Source organism: Hyaena hyaena, unplaced genomic scaffold, assembly GCF_003009895.1.
Source record: "Hyaena hyaena isolate Hyena2069 unplaced genomic scaffold, ASM300989v1 scaffold_150, whole genome shotgun sequence".
In the NCBI taxonomy this organism is placed as follows: Eukaryota; Metazoa; Chordata; class Mammalia; order Carnivora; family Hyaenidae; genus Hyaena; species Hyaena hyaena.
Window position 1 is genome coordinate 1,070,439 of NW_024080782.1, and position 24,539 is coordinate 1,094,977.

At 41.9% G+C, this 24,539-nt stretch overlaps 1 protein-coding gene across 3 annotated transcripts in view; it reads right to left on the minus strand.

The window, feature by feature from the left end:
- The window catches only part of FHOD3 (formin homology 2 domain containing 3), a 467,989-nt gene that overhangs the window by 75,846 nt on the left and 367,604 nt on the right, over positions 1-24,539 (minus strand). The window contains exons 12-14 of one of the 3 annotated variants that reach the window (XM_039238972.1): positions 19,053-19,187; positions 14,684-14,734; positions 8,806-9,020 (exon numbers count right to left, since the gene is read on the minus strand). In XM_039238972.1, coding sequence (XP_039094903.1) covers positions 8,806-9,020; positions 14,684-14,734; positions 19,053-19,187 — 401 coding nt within the window. The remainder of the gene's footprint in view (positions 1-8,805; positions 9,021-14,683; positions 14,735-19,052; positions 19,188-24,539) is intronic. The other 2 variants (XM_039238974.1, XM_039238973.1) reach the window with 2 other exon arrangements.

A 24,539-nucleotide genomic window follows, 5' to 3' on the forward strand; every position in this document is an offset into this window, starting at 1 on the left:
CAACTATCTAATTCCAAACCAGCAATGCATTTCAAGAGCATCTCTAGCACTTGTCAAGCTCCAGACAAGAATATCAATGACATCAAAACAAAAAGCAATTTTGGAAGGTGTACATTAGCATTAAAATAGATAGTCCCAAGTAAGAACAGCTAGCAAATAAATGGAATGAACTTGAGGTTTTTGTTAACTCACTTTTTCAGGCTTAGCAGGATGTGGTTACTTTTAATTATGTTAATTAGATTGTCCTAATGTAATTAGATGTTCTAATGTAATTAGTAGCAATACTCATTCATTCCAGGAATATTTATTGATGTGCCAGGCACTGTGCTAGGCATAAGGAAGTCAGATGTGAAAAAATATCTTCCCTAAATATTTTTCAAGATAAAGTGGTCTAGCCAAGAGACATTGTGAGAGCAAAACAACTAATATCTAAAGAAAATATCAGATCTTCCTGCCAGTAGAGTCTGACCAAGCCTAAGCAGAACCAGGTGGCCTACAAGTGGGATACACTAGAAATCTCACTTTTATATTCTCATGTCGGTTGACTTTTCTTCACTTATATCTAGTCACTAATCCACTTAGTTGATACTTCAGTTGATCTGACCTTGTTAGTAAATTAGTTCACAAAAAAATGGAGGAAGATCCACTTAAAAGAAGGGGTGTTTTAATAGATGATTTATAAATATCTTAACTATCAATTTATCAAGAATAATCCTCTGAACTTTCTTCCTCTCTAAGAGTTAGATTCTCAGAAGGAAATGGCCTACATAATGTCAACTCTCTGTGAAAGTTCCCTTTCTATGTTAAACCACTATCTATTCTTTGGTCTTTATAGAGTGGCCTATGTTGTCAAATATGCATTCTCCATCATGACCCATGTAATAAATTTACATGGTAGAGTAGAGGGGAGACAGCTGTCTCTATAGAGTAATGTGTCTCCTTTATTTTTTCATGTTGTTTGTTCATTCATTAGCTCATAAAATATTTACTGAATATCTAGTCTGCTCCAAGCATTGGGAGATAATAAAGGTGAGGGCAGGTATGGGATCTCCTTTGAGGAACATATAGAGGAGGAGTCTTGGGGGGGGGGGAGGCCATTTATTTCATATACAGTGAAATAAGCCCTGTATTCCTGGTATGCACAAGATATAAGGGAAATACAAAAGAGGAATCAAAGGAGGCTTTAGAGAAGATGCTTCAACTATGGATAAGATGGATCAGAGTCCAGTGGGCACCTATTGGAAAAGGGCTCTTAAACACAGAAGCACATGTGAGAAAGCACCTTTTAGGTACTGACAGTGGTTTGGTGCTGATGGAACATAACATGTAGGGGTGGTTGTGGAGGTAAAAGACTGGTAGTAGGGACTGGATAACTGAAATCTTGAGTGCTATAAAAGGTTTTAGCTTTATGCTATGGATAATGGAGAGCCACTGGAGCTATTTGAAAACAAGGTATAGATATGATTTTGGCAGGAGAAGGGGGGGCTGGAACCTGGAAGATGTGAGAACTATTAGAAGTTATTGAAAAGGTCCAGATGAGAGATGGTTCAGATGTGGACTAAGGCACTGGCAGAGGGGAGGGCTGAGTTGAGAGAAAGGAAGACATAAACACTAGGTGACTGACTGCATGTATGTGTGAGCATTGAGGGAGGAGTCAAAAACTGCATGTATGTTTCCAGCTTAAATGACTAGGCCAAGAGAAATGGTCTGAAATAAGTGAGGACTAGAAGGTATGAACAGGTTTAGAGGGTAGGGCTCTTAAGGGTGAGAGATGGGTGAATCTCCCATCCGAATGCCCCAGACTGGCACTATGAAGTGTGACATGTCTGAGGACTATTCAGATGCTGATGTCTAAGGAGGTTGGATACAGGTGTCCTGAGCTCAAGAAGGCCAAGGCTGGAGATCCAGATCTGGCAATTTTTATCACGTGGCAGGCAGGTAGGGATGTGAGAAAACAGCCAAAAATTGGGCATAAAAACAGAGGGCGGCTGGGAAAGGACCCTTGGAAAAACCCAGTACTTAGGAGGCAGGCAGAAGAAGAGTCGGGGGGGAAGACTGAAAAAAATAATAAGAAAGACTGAGGCAAAAGGATGAGAAAATAGTGATGAGGAATGCAGAAAATATGAAAGCCAAATAACACAGCAAGTCTGAAGATTATCTAGAGGATACATAAGAACCAAGAGCTGCTCAATCTGGAAAGTCAACAAAAATCTACTGGAACTTCCAAATGTATGTGGTGGAGGCAGCTTTCTCAGAGGCTGTTCCAGCTTCAGAGGGCTCTAAATATTCATGTCCTTTCCAGGGGCAGATAAGATGTATTGCAGGGTCACCAGCCTCAGGAGTTCTCTTGCAAAAGCATACTTTAAGGGACTGGGAAGCTAATTTGTGATTATCCTGCCATACTGCAAGCAGTGTATCATTTTGCACAAATGTCTTATGAGGTAGGGGTGGTAGAGTTGGGGGCAGGGGTGCTGGAGGGAAAAATGGAGATGGCAGAGTGGTGATCAAGGTCTTGACCACAGGTAAGAATGCTAGAAGGAACCAAGTAGTATTCTCTTCTTTGTTATTTCCCAGTTTGTAGTCAACGACTCTGGAAGTTCAAAGTAACACATTGACTGAAGGATGCTCAATGTCCCTGAGAGAATTTACCCAAGTCTCTCGCCTCGGATGAAAGGCACTGATGTCTTTCCAGATTCCCTGTTAGCACCTCCAGATGCAGACAAGCTCATTAACCCACAGTGCCTACTCCAGGCTGGGTCTTGCAACACCTGATGCTCTTTTTGTCAAGTAAGAACAAATTCCTGTCCTACAGTTGAATATTTTGTCTCCATTAAACAGATTTTAAGATACAAATGTATAAATGTTGGTTACAAACCATAATAATCCAATGCTTGGAAACAATTCTCCAAGGGTCTCTTGTGTGTCTGTAGTCTTATAAGCAGAGGCAGTGACAGCCTTTAACCTGGAATATCTAAGGATGTATGCATAGCAAATATCCATGGAAGACAGAGACGGTGTCTCCCCCTGGAGCAATGGACTGGTTGGTTTATAGCTCACCTTGATAAAGATAATGTCTCCCTCTGGGACAAAGAGAAGACAGGTTTACCACTCACTGTAAAGGATTTGGGATCCCTAGGCTCAAGGTTCCTCTCTGTGAATGCAGCTATCACTTGGGCCTATTCACATGACCTTGCAGGAACTGGGGCTTGGAGAAATGGTACAAATGCTGATACTCTGGCTACTACTATTGCTCTGAGTAATAAAGTCTGTTGTCTCTGACCCTGGAGCTTCATGTCTTGTGCCTATATCCACGAAATTGTGGCAGGCTTATTAACTTAAAAGTCAAGTAAAGTCTTAGGCCCTTTAGAGTTTTTGATACCTAATTGCCACCTATGAAATTATCATGTTGATCACCTAATACTGCTTTTTAACAACTATTCCAATGCCATTGTGTGCCATGCCTTTACTTAAGTACACTTAAGATTCATACTTGGTCTACTTCAAAAGGATTCAAGATTGCCTTAAAATACGGTGCCTGGGCGGCTCAGTCGGTTAAGCATCTGACTCTTGTTTTCAGGTCATGATCTCATAGTTTGTGAGTTCAAGCTCTGGGTCAGGTTCTGCACTGACAGTGCAGAGCCTACTTGGGATTGTCTCTTTCTCTCCCTTACTCTCTACCCCTCCCCTACTTACTCATGCACACACTCTCTCTCCCAAAAATTTTAAAAATATGGTGCATGAAAACATGCTGCTGGCAACTGTCATTTTCTATAGGAGGAAAAAAGGGAAAGTTTTGCCCTTTTCCATTTTTAGAGACAGAGAAAAAGCAAGGCAGGAAAATCCCATGATTTGCAAAGGCTCATAAAAAAGTTCCAAGGCAGATGTAGCAGGTGGTGCCTTGACCTTGGGTAGAGTTCCTGAGAGATTTTGTCTCACTGACCAAATGGCATCAAGTAGTAGCAGTCAGGTGAGGTGTGGGGAGGTGGGGCCGTCCTGAGTCACAGAACCACAGGAATCTAGTTTCTTGCCAATTTGTGAAACACTGGACTGGAGGTGTCCAAAAGCTTTATGCAAGGGAACCAGCATGCATAAGGCTGATGACTGATGATATTCCACTGCCACTGTGCCAATTGGAAACAGGATACCAGATGTTTCTGATTTCTGCCATGTGGGTTGGGTAACTTAGGAGAGCATCTACACCTGAAGGAGACTCAAAACATGTCACACCAGGAAGGTGACAAAGGTGCTCAGTCAATGGCTGGATACAATGACAACAGGTGTGATGATGAATGATGCCCACGTGAAAAACGATTATTCATTTAAACCAAGAGAACATTTCATGATATTACTGTACATCTACATTTTCTTCCTAGGTGAGAGGGTAAAAAGGCTAGGGGAATAGTCTTATTTACCAGCACTTTACATGCGTGGATCTGTGAGAGAAAATCAGTTCAGCATGTCAGTAATTTCTGTAATGCTGCCAGGTGTGTGCTGGTGAGTAGGCCACGGCCATATCGGTCATATTTTCTATCTCCAAGGCCCGAGAGTAAGATATTTGGAAACGATCTAGGAATCCAGGTATAGGTAGAAACAAAAATCACCAATGAACTTATTTTTTCCTGACATAAAGTTAATATAGTGTGGTAAAAATTTTAAATGCATCTCTAAAGTATTATTTCTGTGTGCAACATACAGAGAACTGAGCTAAAAGAAAGAAAGATAACCTGGCCATTATGTAGCCTTCCTGGCTTCATTAGTCGGTAAAAGCCACTTGTAAACTCTCGGCAGCAGCTGCTTTCTAATGGGAAAGGTAATTTCTCTCCACTTAGCCTGAGGATGGACCCAAGTGTGCTAGGCAGTGGGGAGGAAAGCCACACAGTTCTAGCCTCCAAGGAAGGCAGTTCCAAACAGGGACACCTTGCAGGGACCGTCATCAACACCTGGTTTTGAGATGAATGGTTTCTCCATTCTGTTTCCACAAAATAGGCTACCCGGGTCTGACCCCCACTGGGATAATAGGTCACTTTGCTAAATGACTTCACTAGTAGGCACAGATTATTATTTCTACTCCGCAGAGTAACTTCCTCCAGAGTCAAATCAGAGAATTCAATCCCAATAAGAATACTGCACCGTTTTCTCTAATTAGTGGGAATAACTTACTTCCTGAGACATTTGTGAAGTTTCTTAAAATAATAGGAAATAAACTTTGAGACATTATGATGGTTATCACCAGGGCTCAGTGAAAAGAAGGAAAAGCTAATAAATTAAAGCAATAGATGAAGAGAGAGGCCCTTCATGTTTACCTCAATCGGGGGCTGACTGTCTCTATTAATTGCAGCGTGGTGCAAATGAGAACACATGTACGTGTTTGTTCCTCACTTGGGCCTGGTAGTTTCACACAGAGGAAAAATATTCCGACCATCACCAGTAAGTCTAGGCAGTATTGGGACAAACATCTGCTATGAGCCACAAGAGGGCCAGATGGAAAAATAATTCAAGCACACATTGACTTGATGGTGGGGGTAGTGGCATAATTTATACAAAAGTTACAGCAGATTTAGCTGGGAAGGTTTTCGGCTGAAAGATCTCACTAGATGGCGCATAATGCTATTGGTATTTTAACATTTACCCTTCTTTTTAAATTAATTTTGTAAGGGCAAAGGTAAAGAAGTTTTTAATGTTTTCATATCTTCTGCTATTAAAAATTCTCCGGAGTCCAAGTAAAGAGTTTCAATAAAAGAACTTATAAAGCGACCTTTAATCCTGAGATATGTGTAATTCAGTAACAAGTATCTGTTTTTCCTTTTCTTTGAAAATATAACTCTGAAATGTGGACTGCAATTTATGCAGGTATTAGGGAAAGTGTAGAAGCAAAGGGATCATGTGGCGTTAATGTGAACACCACCACAAATACTGGGGTACCATGATGCCCTGATACACGGCTAGGTTGAGCGTCAAAAGGCGAGCTCTACTCCCAAGATGGTGCTCCTTACCATTTATTCGAGTCTCAGTAAAGTATGGATTATAGCATCGCCCCTACTTATTCAGTTGCTCAAGTAGGCAGTAAATAGTAGCATTTGGGAGAAAGGGGCCGAGCATGACAGAGAAGTGAAGATTATCATCGTATGATTCCATAAGCAGAGAGAATGAAAAAGCGAGCCAACCCCTGGCACATTTGGACCTCATAGTGCCAGGTGTTTGGAGGACAAACATCTGGATGTGGGATTATATTTTTTTATTCTTCCCCCAGATGTCGGGATATTGTAAATGTTAGGGATAAGAAAAAAACGACTTTGAGCATTTAAAAATGGGACTGGTTAAAAAAAAAAGGATTATTAATTGAATGCTGGCAGAATGTTTCAAAGAACAAGCTAGGCTGAGAAAAATTGGTCATTCTGTCACTGTACTTCTGTCATAATGGCAAAGGTCTCCAAGCCAGAAGGGAGTCTCAGGACCTTTCTGACACAATCCTCTTACAGTATTTCTTCTTACACACTTAAGATTTCTTTAAAAATTTTTTTTAAATGTTTTATTTATTTATGAGAGAGAGAGAAGAGAGACAGCATGAGCAGGGGAGGGTCAGAGAGAGAGGAGACACAGAATCTGAAATAGGCTCCAGGCTCTGAGCTGGCAGTCAGCACAGAGCCTGACGCGGGGCTCAAACCCACGAACCGCGAGATCATGACCTAAGCCAAAGTTGGAGGCTTAACCAACTGAGCCACCCAGGCGCCCCACACACTTAAAATTTCTAATCATATAATTCAGTTATGTATTAGGACACAGCCATTAGATTACTTTGCTGATTCCAACTGATTTGGATAATTACTTAACCTATGATAGACAGGTCTTCTAGATTCTACAAGAACCCCCCCCCCCCCCCCTGTTTTTTTAAACAAAGCCCCCCCCCCCCCCCCCCCCCCCCCCCCCCCCCCCCCCCCCCCCCCCCCCCCCCCCCCCCCCCCCCCCCCCCCCCCCCCCCCCCCCCCCCCCCNGTATTAGGACACAGCCATTAGATTACTTTGCTGATTCCAACTGATTTGGATAATTACTTAACCTATGATAGACAGGTCTTCTAGATTCTACAAGACCCCCCCCCCCCCCGCCTTGTTTTTTTAAACAAAGCAAACATCACACAGTGCTATTGCCTTAATTTGTAATCATGTCTCAGTTCAAGCCCAGTATTCCTATTTCAGATGCTTGTGTGATGATTTCAGCCAAACGCTCTCTCAGTCTCCACTAATCCGTTCTCCACAGAGGAAAATAACATTCACTATTTTATCTTTCTGAAAGTGTACTGATACAACTTTATTTCCCCCAATGCATATTGCATATATCCCAAATAAGTATTTTCTGTGTTCTTACTGGAGTTTTAAATATTCTTCCCATTTAACTGGATAGAATAGCCCCAGGTTTGGCCACAGCTGGACAAAATACTTGACGAACTGTCTTTTTGTCACAAACAAGAAGACTAAAAATTCTGAGGACAAACGATATTTATAGGTACTGACAATTCCCTCTTAGCTTAGGGCCCTTCTGTAGTTCACAGTTTAGACGACCATTCTGTAAACTAGAGTGGGTCCAACTCTAAGAGTTAAAAGTCCCAAGATTAAGTGCTGAACCATAGCTTTGCAGGGGAATGGTTTTCATATCGCCTCTGGAAATCCCACAATTTAGATAAAGCAGGGATACCAGGCAGGGTCTGGAAAGCACAGAGCTGTCAAAGCACAGTCTGTTTTCCTGATTCTCAGAGTTTCAGTGTTTTAAGACCAACATTACTCATCTATGACTGAGCCATCTGCCTGGGACGATCTTCTGTGGCTCAGGGATCAGCAGGAACCGGACATGATGGAAAGCTGTGGTGAAGCCAGCCTGCTCCTGCAGAATGAGCCCTGAGGCTTGGAGAGCCAGCGAAGAATTGGACAAGATTGTTCCGTTACATCCAGTTCTGCTGAGGTCATGCAGTCCTGCCTTATTGAAATTAAACCTTACGCCATATTTAGTCAGCCCTCTGAGAGTTAAAAGTTTAGCATCTCTGTTGTCTTCAGCTGGCTAAGTCTTGGTCAGGCTGTAAGCCATAACACTCGGTTAAAATGAACAGTGCTAGCTGCGGGCTCATCAACACACACTGTAGATGCCAGTGCCCAAGACCCATCGTCTCTGTTAGTGTGAAAGGAAACGGACCCACCATTCTCAGGGCAATCAGGAAAATAGCTGATGCTCCCCGGCTGCAATGTACAATATTGTTTCTCTCCAAATAAAGTTAAGATGACAGACAATTTCCCCAGCGAGAGCCTGTCTGTCTGCACACAAGCATCTATGCCCACACCACGTGCCAGTAATCATTGCTATATTCCTTTTTTCTTCTTCAACATTTTTATTTCCACTAGATCCACATTTTTTTCTGGCTTGCTTTAATTTTATTCTCCATCAGTTTAATTTAAAACAGACTGACATTTCCTAGGGTAAGAACATTTTAAAGGGGTCACTTTATTGGGCAGATCCAATAAATAAATAATGCCCAAATTACAGGGTACTAAGTTAATGCCCTGTGATTTAGAAAGAAATGGCAAAGCAAGCCTTAGTTTCAATATTCTCCCTTCTCAATGACCATGCATTGACAATCTTTATCCATAATTTGGCTTTAACAGAAGTGGCTCTCAAGGGAGTGGGTTTATCAGTCAAGTTGCCTGGAATTTACGCGTAGCTGCCACCTGGTACTAGTTTGCACGTAGTAACGGTTCCTACCGCCCAGAAGTTTAACGTTAATTACACGATCAGTGTTCCCTCTGCTCTCCCAGCACTCACCTTGGGGATGCTGAGGTGTTCCCAGACAGGAGGATGATCCCACGAGAGCCTCCTGTGAGTCTAGAGAAGAAGGGCTAGGGCTCAGAGGGGTGGGGGAGGCAGGGGCCGCAGGGGAGGTCAGGTCCAAGGAGAGGTCACCTCTGCCCCGGCTCGCGCTCCGGCTTCTCGCTTCTTTCTCGTGCGCCTCGGCTGCCAACTGCTCCAAGTATTTGTATCTGAAAGTTAAATTCCAAAGGGTTTCCGTAAAAAGAAAGAGGAGCCCGTGGCCGATGCTTGTTTATGGATGAAACACCTGCAGAGTGAGCTGGTTTCCTGATGCACAGAGCACAGCACAGGGCTGGCTGGAGGGCTGGTCTGCCAAAAGCAGCCAGAGAAGCCAAGATGCTAATGATTAAAATCCCCGCATCATTCATAACCAAACAAATTGGGAGAAATGGCAACATCACACAGTCTCCAGATACTGGATCACTGCTGTAGAATCCTATGTTGCTCTTTTAGGAAACATGTGTACAAAGAAGCAAAACAGCAATAATGCCCATTACAAAGCCCCAACAGTGACAGCTGGAAACCACACGCACTCGGAGCTTGCAGCTGTGAAATGGGAGGGCGCCTTGGTGCGGCGGAGAGAGACAGTGCCCCCAAAATACCGAAAGGGGTTGTTGGACGAAGGCCTCTCTGAATTTCTGAACCTGCTTCAATACTAACAGCAATGCGACTGGAATTCACTTTGTTCTCCCAGGGTCGACCATGGAAACTTTTTTATATTCTAAAATATTTCTGAGTAGGACTCAGACATCCAATAGCTTGGACCTGACGTCACATATAGTTTATTCATCAAAGTCAGTTTAAAAGAACAAAGATACATCTGTTTTGCATTTCAGGCAGGCAGAACCCACTAACTGTTTATTAAGACCAGCTACCAATCATATTCCTCATAGTGCGCTTTATAGATCAGACCAAAATAACTTTGAAATATGTGCCTCTTCCAGATGTCTGCTAATTTTACCCACCATTATTTGTTCTGAAGTAAATTTATGAATTCAGCTGTAAGGGTTTCTATCTCACCAGCCACTACACTTTGAGACAGGTTATTCATGACCCTCACTCAGATCCACTGGGATTCACTGCTTCGGTCCCTCCCAGTGGGCAGGGACCCCCAACCCTAGCCCCCACCACACAGCGCACATGACATTCCTAATCACCCACCTAAGAAAGGCAGAGCACATATATAAAAGCTTTAAAAAGGATGCATTTAAAGAGCATGCATTTCTTCATGCAACCCTAATGCGGGCGTGGCTCCCCCACGTCGGGGCCGCCGTCACCCCTTCTCCCTGCCAGTCCTGAGGCAATCTGCCCCGCAGGCCAGGCTCGCACGCGTGTCTCCTTCGGCGAAGCCTGCCTTGACCACCACAGCTGGAAGTGATCTTAGCCTTGCCTCTGAACTCATGTCGGATATGTAGTCCATTCAACTCAGATGGCATTTTACATTTACTGCCTGGCATATTTAGTCATCTTTTCACATGTGTGTGTCTGTTCTCAACAAGCAGATAATAGGATTTCTGAGAACAGAAGATTACCAGCCTTTGTTCTTTCCCTTGGTGCCTTGCATTTGCCGGGCCCAGGGGAGGCAGGCAAGGCACACGGTGAGGAACCTGCAAGGCGTCGCCTTGCTGCAGAGGTCTACCCCGCAGCACCGGGTGCCGAGGGCGGCCGGTACACCTATTTCACTTTCTTGAGGAGGGAGCCTACTCTCACGGTGTATCTCTGAGAAAAGATGCGTGAGGGATTTGCACACACACACGTCTGGGTGAGGTTTGGAGGGCCTCCCGGTTACGGGGCAAAGGAATTCTGGGCTTTCCTTGCCAGCAATGTCACCTCTCATAAGGAGGGACAGGTGACAAAAGGTATTTCTCAACTTAATCTGGACCAGCGAGGAAAACCACCTGGCCATGGAAACTTGGATGAAAGTGGCCTTGAGGGCAAGAGTCAGAATCCCAACAGGAGGCATGTTCTAAATGAGCTGGTGGCACACTCAAGGCCAGGAATGCTGTGAGCCCAGGAGGGGGTTGTGAGGCATCCCCATGCTGAATCTGAGCCTTCTGCGGCAGGAGACAGGGACAAGCAAAGAATGGGGTGCAATCAAGGGGACCTGCATAGATCCAAGGCTTCGAGCCAAGAGGACAACCCATTTAGGACCTTCAGTCCTGGCCCTGGCCTCTCCATGGCCCTACCTGTGGGCAGTCAGACTGGCAGGTATGTGTGGGCAGCCAGAGGGGTCACCCCACTTTCTGGGGGACTCCAGGGGTTACTCCTCCAGAGTCTGGATACGACTCAAAGGCATCCTCTGCACTTTCCATCTCCTAGATGTCATCCTTGAGGACCCGGAGAAGAGTCAAGGATTTCATATGAATTCTCCTGAGGATGTTTGTCTGATAGACAAAAATGATGGGGGCTTAAGGACTTGCTTGATGGTGTAAAGTTTCTAGAGTTGGACCACACAACAGTGTGAATGTACCTAACACTACTGAATTGCACGCTTAAACTTGATCTTCTGTGTATTTTGCCATAGGTATAAAGACTTTTAAATATGGCAGGGACGGGGTGGGAGCACCAAGGTCATGAGTCACTAAATCTTTGTGAAAAAGCGGCACCAGTGTCTAACTGCAATGGGCCGGAGTGGTTAGGGGAGGCCGGCATGCCTGGGAAGAGCCAGGCCACCTGGCATTGAGAGCTTCCAGCTTAGCCACCTCTCCTGACCCATGTCAACTGGCACTTCCTGGGGAGGAAGTTTGCCCTATGTCACAACCTTCCCTTACAGACAGACCTAAGTGCAATTAGGGGCCCAACAGTACCTGCTCCCAGGAGCCCAGCAGCCCATGAAATGAGGGTCCTATGTCCCTGTGGCTTTGCGACACAACCCCCAAGCGAGGGGCTCTCCGGAAGCTTCCTGTGTGCAAAGCACTGGGTTTTCCATTCATAGTCCACAGCCTTAAGAAAAGACTTTTCACCTTTCCTACTTTCATCTAAACACTCCCTTTTATCTGACCTCTGCCCATATCTTTTGTTTATTCATTCATCTTCCATTGTTTATTGAACATTTGTTGAGTGCCTGTCATGTGCTAAGTGCTACCGTAGGTACTAGAGATTTAATAATAAACAAGAACCGCCCCACCCCCCACCCACTCATGGAGTTCACAGTTCAGTGGGAGAGATAGGCAAACAAACCTCTGGAATGAATTCAGACATCCACCAAGGTGGTAGGCTACAGGGCTGGTATTATAGCTGAGGGAACATTTACAGGCTTGGAACTCGTTCCACAGGGCCCTATAGAAACTCTGCTTGACTTTAGATTAACCTAACCTACTTACTGATAACTTTTCCAGCCACTCTTCTACTTGGGAACTCTCCCCTCCGTTAAACCGGAATCTGACTCCTTTGAAGCTCTGTTCTGTCCTCAGACCTGTTAAGCAGTGTTCAGACTCCTCTCTTACTGCTTCATTGATCACTTTCATGCACACTTTCCCAAATCCTAGCCCAGTCTCAAACTTCCCCTTGCACTCTTTCCCACAACACCTGCCGGCCATAGGCATTTCCTATGCCATCCCCCTCAGACTAATCCCTGCCCTGCCTCCACCCCAACATACCCTCAGCCTGAATCTCATTCCTGATCATTCCCTTAAAAAATTATTTGCGAATGTCACTTAATCATGATGATATAAAGCCTTCTAAGATTAAAAAAAAAAAAAAAAAGCAGCACCTCAACAGAATCTTACTCCAGGCCTGACCACTGTCAATAAAATAGTTTGCTTCAAATAGTGGAATGAGATATTATGAAATAAATCAAAATAAAGTCAAATGTGTCTGGATGGCCATCACACTTCAGAATAGAAAAACTACACTCATCTTGTTACACCGGATGATACAAACCCTAAAACCATCTGCTGTGAGTCTGGCCATTTTTATCTGAGTCAGTGCATTCAGGGTAAGAGACACGGGACCCAACAAACACACCTGGGCTACCTTGAAAAGTTCTTAGATGGCGTCCTCTTCCTCTTTCCACCACTGATCTCCAGTTTCCCCGTCCATTTCTGAATCTATTATAGTTGGAAATTGTATCTTTTCCTGGTCTACCAGGAACCCAACAACTTTCCAAATAGGGATAAAAGTTTATAGCCCTCTCTCCCATCTTCACCAGGTAATTCAAGAGGCAAACTAACCAAGAAAAGTGGCTGGTGCGAACGAAAGGGAAATTCTTGGCTGCTTCTACAATCCTCCATGTAAACAGAGATGGGACCCACGAGAGGCCCCGGAGAGCCCACTCCTGCACCAGCGAAGAAGGCCCGGGCAGATGGGTGACACAGGGCAAGGACTGAGGTCAGAGCAAGAGGTGACAGGAGAGGAGTGGCAAACACCTCGCTCTCTGCACAGGTCTTCCAGGCCTAAGTGATGCTGTGCTTTGGTAAAAAGAGCAGTGATTGCTCTCCAGAAAGAGGTAGACTTCAGGGGTTTGGGAAATTTTTGAGGTCTGGACCTTGATATCTTCTCAGAAGCTTTAAAGCCTTGCTTGTGCAGACATAACATGACAAAGTGTCAAAAGTTAAAAAAAAAATGCAGAAGCTGGAGGGTAAGCTAAAAACTAAAATAAGATTTGGTTTCTTAAGCCTGGGGCATGAAGCCGACAGCATTTTTAGTCAAAGTCTATGCTCCCCAATGTCAAAAACAGGTATTAATTAGAGAAATAGAAGTTTCTTGTTTCTTTCACTGTAAACTTGCTGGCCACAACTGGCTATTATGGTGGCAATAATCTAATAAAACACTGGAATTAAAGCAATGTCATCATTTTGTTTATAAGGCTGACCTAAGCATCTAATGTTTTAATTGAACACAGACAGACTGCAGTTTTCCCTGTCCTCAGACTGCCTTTAACTATCTAGCTGGAGGTGTCTAAGAAAATTCAGCAAAGTTCCACTTATTGGCACAGTTCACATTGTGAGGTTCCCAACTGGTTCTAGTAGGAAATCGTCCTTTCCATTGCTCCATGTAGTACCGCCATCTGGTGGTAGAGGGAATAACTGCAGGCTGCAGTGCTACAGGGTAAAAACTTGCCTTTTGCTGGTTTACTTCCAAAAACAGTTTCTTTTGCTGATCTAAGTTTATCAGACACTGAATACAATCACTTTGTATATTTCAGTGGGATTCAAATAATGGCAACATTATTTGAAAGTTACAATGGGAAAGAAAAAAAAACAAAATAGTTTACAGCTTAAGTATTTTAAATAAAGCTGTTGGTTCCTTTGCTCATTTATTAGATACATCCTTCCTAAGTGCCTACTATGTGCCAAGCACTGCAGAGGGCACTGGGACAACAAGGGAAATGAGACATGGTTCCTGCCATCCAGGAACTGAGAATAGTTCAGGAGGGAGACAAAGTAAGTCAGGCATCTCCTGTGAGAGCCTCAGGAATGTTTGGCACCTCAGCCAAAGCCTGGTATAGTTTGTGTGTTCAAATATTTGTTAAAGGAATGCATGACCTAGAAACACACAGTAGGGACACGTAATCCAGACTCAGTAGTGGCCATGTAGGGTATTTAAAATATATACCATGTGTCAGTAAGCTAAAGTGATGTCTTCATTTGGTGAAGAATGTGGAGGAACGGACATACATTTCACACCACAATGGCACTAATTAATCAATCTGTACTTCTGTGGAAAATTCAGATAACTAGGGCACTCTGTTCCACAAAATACTAGTTACCCAAAGTCTTCGGTGACTAAAGTGGAGCTATTTATTTTGATTAACAGTTTCCTTAGCATGCTTGGTTAAGGGTGCAAAGTCAAGTGCCGTTTGGTTACAATGGGAAAGAAAAAATATACAAACCTTTCTTCTCTTGCTTGTCTTTGCTCCTCTCTTTTGTCTAAATACTCTCGGCTAGTAGAAATATGCAGAAGAAACAAAATTGGGAAGGAAAAGAACAGCGTTAGATGCTCATGAAATTGCCAAAAAGTTATTAGCAGTGCTTCATGAAAGACTACTGCCTCAGAAACGGAAAGTGGTTGTGCTGGATTAAATATATATATATATATATTTATATATATATATAATATATAGCATATATTATATATGTGTGTGTGTGTGTGTATATATACACACACACATATATATATAAATAAATATATATATAAATATATATATATATAAAGGCTACCCTTTCAAAGAACTAAATACAATGGATTTATTATAGAATCACAGGAATGAAAACATGGGAAATCCTACAAGTTAAAGAAAGACGAATTTAGGTAGGCAAATGAGAGAGGAGAAAAAAAGTTTTTTAAAAGGTGAAACAATACATAAATAAAGTACAGCAGTTACAAGCAAACAATAGCTTTCAGAGATGATTAGCGTCCAATCAAGTTCTGGTAGCTCCACAATTTTCATCTCAAGAATTAAAGGCGTCTTGGCCATTTTGCATTATGCTCTGCAGTTAGGACATTCATGCCACAGTGCAGGATTCGTCCTCTCCATCCCTATGCAGAGATCATGGGAAGCTCTTGCTTGTACATTCTCTTGTCTGCACTCATGAGATGCCCAACTCTGTCCACTTTCCACGTTTGTTGTTCTGCTCCTGCTGATGAGATTCCAGCTTGAATCTAAGTTTAAGACTTAAGATCAGCCACTTCTCAGTGGGCCACGTATTTTCCTGAAAAATTATGACTTCATGGTTTTCTAAACTGGACCTCACAATGTAGCTTAAGTATTCTACCCCTCCATGCACTGGTAACAGGATATCAAGGGACAGTCAGTCAGAGCAACTAAAACAGACTAGGAGAGGGAGAAAATGAAAGAAAGACCCAGTTTTGTTATCATTTATGAGGTCCCATCCTCATCACCTTCCACATTAGAAATAATATGTCCCATAACCCAGGAATCTTAAGATCATATTCAACAAAAATAAGAACAGATAAGGATGCTTTGTAAGGGTAAAAAACACAAGAGGTATGAATAAGTTAAATCAATAAATGGCTGAAGAAAGGTCACCCATTTGGGCAATCTCAGGGACTACTTTATAAAGCTTTTACTATTTATTTTTCTGAATTTCTCTTGATTCATATCCTCAGACTTTCAGGGTAGAACTACAGTCATCATAATTAATAGTTGTATGTGGTCTGTCCTGATGATCAGCACTCCTTCTTGGACAGGGTTATTTGTGCCAGAATCTCTTACATGTGTCTTACATGATGAGTAAGACCCACTTGGGACAAAAAGCAAATAGTGGATGGTTATAAACATGGTCTCTGTCTAGACACACATGCATACAAATATACAGCTTAATATGTGTTACAATGAGCTCTTGCCCTATTCTTCTGGGACTTCAATGCTATGAATGCAAGGTACTTTGTTACTGTTCTATAGGTCCCTGATACACTACATTTTTTCCAATGTTTTGCTTCATTTTTTAGACTGGATAACTTCTATTGTTCTATCTTCAAGTTTACCGACTCCTCTCTCATCTCCATTCTGCCACTGATTCCATCCAATGATTTTTTTTTATTTTGATTACTGTATTTTTCAGTTCTATATGTATTTCCACTTGGTTCTTCTTTATAGCTTCTATTTCTTTTACAGAGACTTATTTTTTCATTTGTTTCAAAAGTATTTGCCATTACCTCTTAGAACCTGCTTATAGTAGCTCTTTTACAGTCTTTGTCTGATAACAACATCTATGTCCTTTTGCAGTTAGCGTATTTTGATTTTCTTTTCCCTTTAAGATCCTTGTGGGTTTTTGTGTGACATGTTACACTGGATTGCTTCCAGAACATTTTAAATATTTTGAAATGAGACTCTTGGTCTTACTTGAATTCTATAAAGAGTCTTGTTTTCTTTTAGCAGGCAATCAACTAGGTTAGATCCAGCCTGCAAGTTCTGACACTGGTTCTGATATTAGCTCAGCTTTCAAACATTTTTAATGTTACTTAAATTGAGCCCTGTATGCACCACCCACTGGCCAGTCCAGGACCTGAGTGGTGGTCCACTCTGTATTCTGTTCTCGAAGTCTGTGGTGTGCTATGTAGGTTCTGAGCCACATGTGCACAAACAGCCGATGAGCCTAGAAGTGCTCTCTTGATTTCTCTATACTTTGTGACTTTCCTATAATTTCCGGCTTCCTTGGGTTGGTCCTGTAGCCAGAAAGCTTGGGCTTTATTCTCCATGCTCTGTTGCATACTTTGAGTAACTCCATCTGCACCCAGGGCAGCACAGTGGGACACAGAGAGAACGAGGGTCATCTGACTAGTGCTCTTGGAGCCACAGTTCCCCTGGTCAGAGGAAGGGTCCCTTCCCTCAGAGTTTTTGCCACCTGCCTGAACACTGCTGCCATCACTGTGCTTTGGTAACAATATAGCTTGGAGACTGGGGTAGGGAAGAAGGGAAAAGATATGAAAATACAGGACAGTTCTCCAGTCTCAGACTCTTAGGAACTTCATTTGCTGCTCCTCAGTCCAGAAAGAAAGAGAGACCTTCTCTTAGAGCTCTTTCGGTTCACACTTGGTGTGTGCTTTTGGGTTTGGGGGTACCTCTGAGCACACACCAGGTGATGTAGTAGAAAAAAAGGGTAAGCTCTGGCTGGCTTGGAACTCTGAATGCTAGCCTCTGTCCCCAGTTCATTGGCTCCCCTTTACAGTTCAGAGTCTTCAGAGTTCCACGTGTCTGTCTGTCCATGGTTGCTGATTCCACTCAGTGGCGCGGAAGAAGAGATGGGAGGGAGTGTACTGACTCCATCTTCCCCTGAGCTGACACCGTTTCAGTAGGTTTTCAGCCCAAATCCTTTTATGTGCAAACTAACCTCTGAATCTTCCATGTGTTTCAGTCAGATTCGCCACTGCTATTTGGTGGCAAACTATGCAAACTCTCAGAAAGCCCTCATCAGGAAGGATCTCACCTATTCCAGTGGTTCTACAAACTGGTGTTTCCAGAAGCAACAACTTGTAGAGTTACCTCATGAGAAATGGTGCATACAGGTCTGGCATTTCCACATATAACTTGATAAAAGTCTGACCGTTCAGGGTACGTTATGCAATCCCAGAGGAGGAATGATGTTAAGTTTACTTCACGCCAGCCACTAACCCAGCCTTACAAAGTCAAGATTAGCATTTCACTCACGGACTTGGGATATTTGTTGCCACGTAAGAGTGGGTTATAGTTAAGGTAACTTTGCAACTCTGCTTATATTTTGACCATTTTTACAATTATACTTACTTTCCTGGGTTCTGGAAAAACATAACAGAACCTGTAAATCCTCGCTGACGATGCTTTTACATTCTTTGTGAGTTTAAATGGGACTCATTGAAAGGGGATACTGTTTGCCAAAGAAACCAAACTGAGGAAACTGGAAGTGAAGATGGGGTGAGAAAGGCAAACAGGAAAGAACACAGAAGGTCTAGGAGCCATGACTAGGAAGGTGACAAAGGCAGAGATGAGGAGAGGATGCAAGGAAAGGAAGAGGAGACGGAACGAAATGTGTAAGGAGAGACTCAGCAAGTGTTTTGCGTTCCGTGGAGCACTGCACAGCACGAAGCTGGCAGGGAGGGGGAGAAATGGAAGGAGGTCGACCAGGAGGTTGGGGAGAACAGGTGTACAGGCTGGAGGAGAGACGGAGGGACATTGAACTCAGCTGGCGCAGACAGGCTGAGACAGGAACACAGCCTGGGAGCTGGATGGAGACCAAAGAGATCAGTGGGATAATGGGCTGAGAGTAACTGGCAGAATGGCTTTCTCCTCCATAGGAGGAGACAGTATTGTTTTAAAAAATATACTGAAGACTGCAGCAGGGAGCAAGGAGCAAAGCAGAAAGTGGGAAATGCATTTTCCTTTGGCATCCAATGGAATATGAATAAAACATGAGTAGCTTTAGGGGGAAATGACAAATTAAGTTAAGACAATTAGGCTCTCTGTCTTCAGGAAGGTCTGGATAAGACCATTTTAGATAATGGAGAACCCCAAAATACACAAGCTCCTAATTGTATTTGGCTGGCTTTCTGTGCTTCCTGCCATATGGTTAGAGGGAGAAGGCCATAACAAGCCAGAGCTAGTCCATTTCAGGAATGTCTTACAGTTCCTTAAAAACAGAGACAGAATCTAAAGCAAACATATTGCTCCTGAACCCTTCACACAAGTCTTCATCATACAGAGCATGAAGGCATGTGCTTCCATTTTCCATTCATTATTTATAGAACGTTAAAACTCCTCTTACTTGAATTTGTTCCTTTCTTCCCGTTCTATTCTCTGCAGCCTTTCTTCTCTCTCTTGCCGCCGCCTCTCTCTCTCTGCTGCCAGTGACTCTTGATGCTGCCTAAAGGATGATGTGAGAAGACCACTCAGTGAAGACCTAAAGATACAGAGTTAATGTTTTAGTGCCTTGGCCTGCCATTAAAAATACCCAAGTAGGAACCAGCCAGACTTCAGTTTAAAGTGAGGGCCCAGTGCGCTGGTACCTAGGTATTGCTGGAGGTGGGGGAGGAAGGATTACTGAGTGTCTCAGGATCTTCCTCTGTAAATGGAGGTAAGTAGCCTGCTTCATGTGTCAGGAGGATAAAGAGGAACGGATGTGTATACAATACTAAGCACCATGTCTGGCACATAAGCAGACATCAAATAATGGGTGCTGTTATTACTGAAAAGAATTCCCATAATATGCATAACCTATAAATACAGATTCATCCTCTCTCCCACTCCCTTTTTCTCTCTCTCTAGAGAGATACACACACTTTTTTTAAAAGGTTAATTTTTTTTCTTGTTAGTTAACAAATTGTGTAATAATGACTTCAGGAGTAGAATTTAGTGATTCATCATTTACATACGACACCCAGTGCTCATCCCAACAAGTGCCTTCCTTAATTCCCATCACCCATTGAGTCCATCCCCTGACCCACCGCCCCTCCAGCCACCCTCAGTTTGTTCTCTGTATTGAAGTGTCTCTTATGACCTCCCTCTCTGTTTTTATCTTATGTTTGCTCCCCTTCCCCTATGTTCATGTTTTCTGCATTTCCTCATATGAGTGAAATCATAGATTTGTCTTTTTCTGACTTATTTTGCTTAGCATAATACACTCTAGTTCCATCCACGTTATTGCAAGTGACAAGATTTCATTCTTTTTGATCACTCAGTAATAGTCCATTATATATATAATGGCTGTCATTTAGAAGTGGCAGAAATAGAGGGAAGAAGCTGCCGTTGCTGATAGCGATGAGAAGGGAGTAACCAAATCTTGTATTCTAGACTCTCTAGGGAGCTACTCCATCAGCCCTGGATACCTGAGCATGGATGGAATTTGATTTCTCCTTCACATACGTGAGGTCTAGACTATCTTTCTTAAGCTGGTATTTATTTTTTCTGTTCTATGCAGCTAAATCTAATCCACAGAGTGGACAGGTTTACTGTACCTCTCACGCAGTGATTGACAGAAATTGTTATGGATGTAACAGATTTTTTAAAAACTGATTAATAAGTTTAGCAAATGAACATATATACCTACTGCCCCAAATTAGAGAAAACACATTCTTCTCAAATAGAGAGGCTCTTCAAAAGCTCACCAGCACTCCTGCCACAAAGCTCATAAATAAACCCCCAAAATTGGTTTCATATGGGCTACCTTCCTATCCACAATGTGAATGAGTCAGAGATAAGATAAATTTAAAAAAATTTTATAATTGGAAAATTGTAAACACTTCTAAATAATTCAGTCCAAGGAATAAAATTAGAAAAGATTCAAAGAGCACTATAATGAATAAAATATACATCAAGATTTATAGAATGGTTTTACAGTAGTATTTAGAAGGAAAATCTCGCACCCAAAGTGTTTATATTAGAAAAGAAGTAAAATTAATGAGTGGTCAACTCAACAATATAAAAAGCAACAAGAGATAAATTCAAAGAAAGCAAAAGAAATGAAATAAAGATAAAGACAAAGATTAATGAAATAGAAAAATAAAGATATATAGAGAAAATTTTTAAAAACCAAAGCCCATTTATAGTTTTTTAAAATAATAATACATTCTGTCAAAACTGTTTAAGAAAAGCTACTAACAAGCAATATTCAAGAATGGCACATTGATACAAGTACAAACAACAAGAGACAAAAATAATTTTGAGAAAAGAGGAGAAATTCCGATGACAATACATTTGGAAACTTTGAAGAAATGGATGTTTTTCTAAAAATAATTTACCAAATTTCACTGAGGAAGAAATAGAAATTTTAGAGCTCTATAAACCTTTAAGAAATTGAATCATTAATTACAGACACATCCATACACACCAAAACAAAAATAAAAACCCCAGAGGCACGTATTTTTAAAGGCGACTTCTACCAAATAACCAAAGAATTCATCTTAATCACATACCAAGTTTCAGAGAATATAAAGAAAAAGCTCCCCAGCTCATTTTAGGTGATTAGTATTATTCTGACACAAAAACTAAACAAGAACAGTGTGATAGAAACTTATATACTGATTGCAGACATGAACACCACTGCAAAATCTGAAATAAAATCATGTGTGTCCAATGAATGCAAGGATGTTTAAGATGAATACATCAATGAACGCAATTTATCGTATTAATAGGTTATAGGAGAAAAACCATGACTACCTCTGTAGATGCAGGAAAAGCTTTAAATACAACACTCATTTGTTATTTAAAAAAAACAAAAACAAAAACAAAAAACCTTCAGCAAGCATAGGACTAGAGAGAGCTTTCTTAACTGACAATGGGTATTTAGCCAACAATTTTTTTTAAGTATGGTAAACATCACTCAGTGCTGGAACATTAAGTGCATCTTAATGTTAGAATTGATCAATTGGTAGGGAAGTGATGGACTATTTAACAATTGATGCTGAGAGGACAATTAGGACATACAAGAAAATACAGTGATGCCTTGCACATACCAAACACAAAGAAAAATTCTGGGAGTGGAAAGTGCAAAAAAGCAAACTTTGCAATTTTTATCTCGGGAAAGAATTTTTATACCGGAAACAAAAAAAGGGTCATCAAAAAGAAAAAGCTTAATACATTTACATATATTAAAATTTAAAATTTGTATGCACTTAAAGAGTACATAATAAAGAAAAGCCACCACCTAGGAAGAGCTACTCATAACACATATGAACCACAAGGATTAGTATAACAGAAAGAACCACTCCACATCAGAAAAAAAGAAACCAGTCAGTGGAAAAATGAGCAAAAGATAATGGGCATTTTGCTGAAGAAGAGAATTAAATGGCCAACAAATACAGAAGTGATGCTCATCTTCACTAGCAATCAGGGAAAAAGAATACAAGTTAAACCTATAGTGTATATTGTTTCAAACATCTCAGGTTGCAAATTGACAGAAACGAATGCCTGATGACCTGAAGCATCGGCACAGAACGAGACAGCAAGAACTCTCTTCCATCCCTTCTGGGAGTCTAGGTTGATGTAATCATTTTGGAGGCGCACTTAATAAATTTGAAGACATGCGTATCCTACAACCCAGCAATCCTACTTCAAGGTTTGTACTAGAGAGTAATTTTTACATGCTAAAGATGGCAGATACGTACACAAATACTATGTGTTACACCGCCTTGCACTGTTGGTTAATGACTAGAAACTGTACAGGAACACAAAAATATACTACATTTTTACAAAGAAATACTTTATACCTGTGAAAAATAGAGTGAAATGGACTAACACAGATGATTCTCAAAAGCACAATATATTGGGAGTGAAAAGTAGTTTGAAGATTATGAACGATATACTGTTATTTCTATTAAGTTTAAATACATGCCAAGCAAAACCATATGCTATTTAAGGGTATGTTTATATTTAGCAAAAATATAATAACATATATGGAAATGATAAAGCCAATTTCAGGTGGCCATCACTGGGGAAGAAAATAAATCAAAGGAACAAGGGCTTCAATTTTATAAACAATAGCTCCATAATTTTCTATCATTACCTAAAATTTTCTGTAAGCCTGGAATATATTTTTTGAAGCCATTATACTGTTCTTTAAGAATCAAGAGTACTTTGGGGCGCCTGGATGTCTTAGTCGGTTGGGCGTCCGACTTTTGCTTAGGTCGTGATCTCGCGGTTCGTGGGTTCGGGCCCCGCGTCGGGCTCTGTGCTGACTGCCTGCTCAGAGCCTGGAGCCTATTTCGGAATCTGTGTCTCCCTCTCTCTCTGACCCTCCCCTGCTCGCGCTGTCTCTCTCTCTCTCTCCTAGAAATAAAAAAAAAAAAAAAAAAAAAAAAGAATCAAGAGTACTTCTCTTTTAGCATCAAGTATCTTTGAAGGCCCAAGCTAGCTGAACATCAAAACTTAAGTTTAGCTACAGAATTTGAAAACAAAACATAAGGTACTGTACACAGGAGACTTGTTATGTTAGGACTATGTGGGGAATTTGAACCCAGCCCCGCTTCCCAGCCTGCTCTGTGTGGTTGTCTCAAGTGCTAGCACCTTTACCTTCTGAATTCTCTGTTCAAAGCAAGACACAGGAGCTTGGAGGTCTGTGCTCTTGCTTAGGTGAAGAGACAAATAAGGACCTTGCCATTCCCCCTTACACTTCTGAATTTAGTTTGTTCTTCTAAATGTTTGCGCTTATCTCAGGAAAGAGTGAACACATAGTAATGAGCCATTAGTGGGTATGCAAATGAAGTCACAGGGAAGCCTCTCTGTATCATAAACATCATCTTCTTATGGAAAGAAGATTATCTTATTATGGAGCCTGAATAAAAGTAGTATTAGAACTCAAGAACGCTAAGTAGTATCCAGTTTAGTCAGGTGGACAGGTCATTCCTTCCTGCAGAGTTTGACCCCGCCCACTTGGATCTCATATTCACTCGCCAGCCAGATCACAACAGCAAACACACTGGCGGGCAGCATTAACAATATGGAAAGTCTCCTTCCTTAGTTCCTCAGTTTTGTTTTGTTTTTTTAATGTTTTTCATTTATTTTTGAGAGTCAGAGAGAGATAGCATGAGCAGGGGAGGGTCAGAGAGAAAGGGAGACACAGAAATCAAAACAGGCTCCAGGCTCTGAGCTGGCTGTCAGCACAGAGGCTGACACGGGGCTCAAACCCACGAACTGTGAGATCACGCCCTGAGCCGAAGTCGGACTGAGCTCCCTTAGTTCCTCAGTCTGAAAGCACTGAAATGTAAGCCAACTCAAAGCAATGCAGAGTGTGGTGTCTCTTTTCTGGAAATGAAGCAAAATGCCTTGAGCATTTCAAGATCCATTCTCTTGATCACACTAACACAGATCCCTGTAGCAGGAAGGAAGAATTAGAAGACCTCCCATGAGCTTTTCTGTCCTAAATGCACACAAGCCACCTGATCATACTAGAAACAAAAGGCTATAAACATCATATTATAAATTGCCCTAGGTCTTCTGGAGAAGCCCAACATGTGAGAATATAACCTGTGGTCCTATAAATCCTATTTCTGGAAATGGGCTCAACCCATAATATCAATGCCAGAATGCACTCAAACCATACAAAAGGGAATCCCAAATCATCCTTTAAAAAAATAAAAGCCACCAAAATTCAAGCTAGTATGGTAAATTGTCCTCATAAAGGCATGTTTAACAGATTTTTATCTTTCATGTTAACTTCGTCAGGAACAATCCCCTACATGATTGGAAGTTGCTGTGATGTTTGACCTTGGCTGGTCTGAGGACCAGCTATGGCAAGAAGGAATGAGCATAGCAAGGT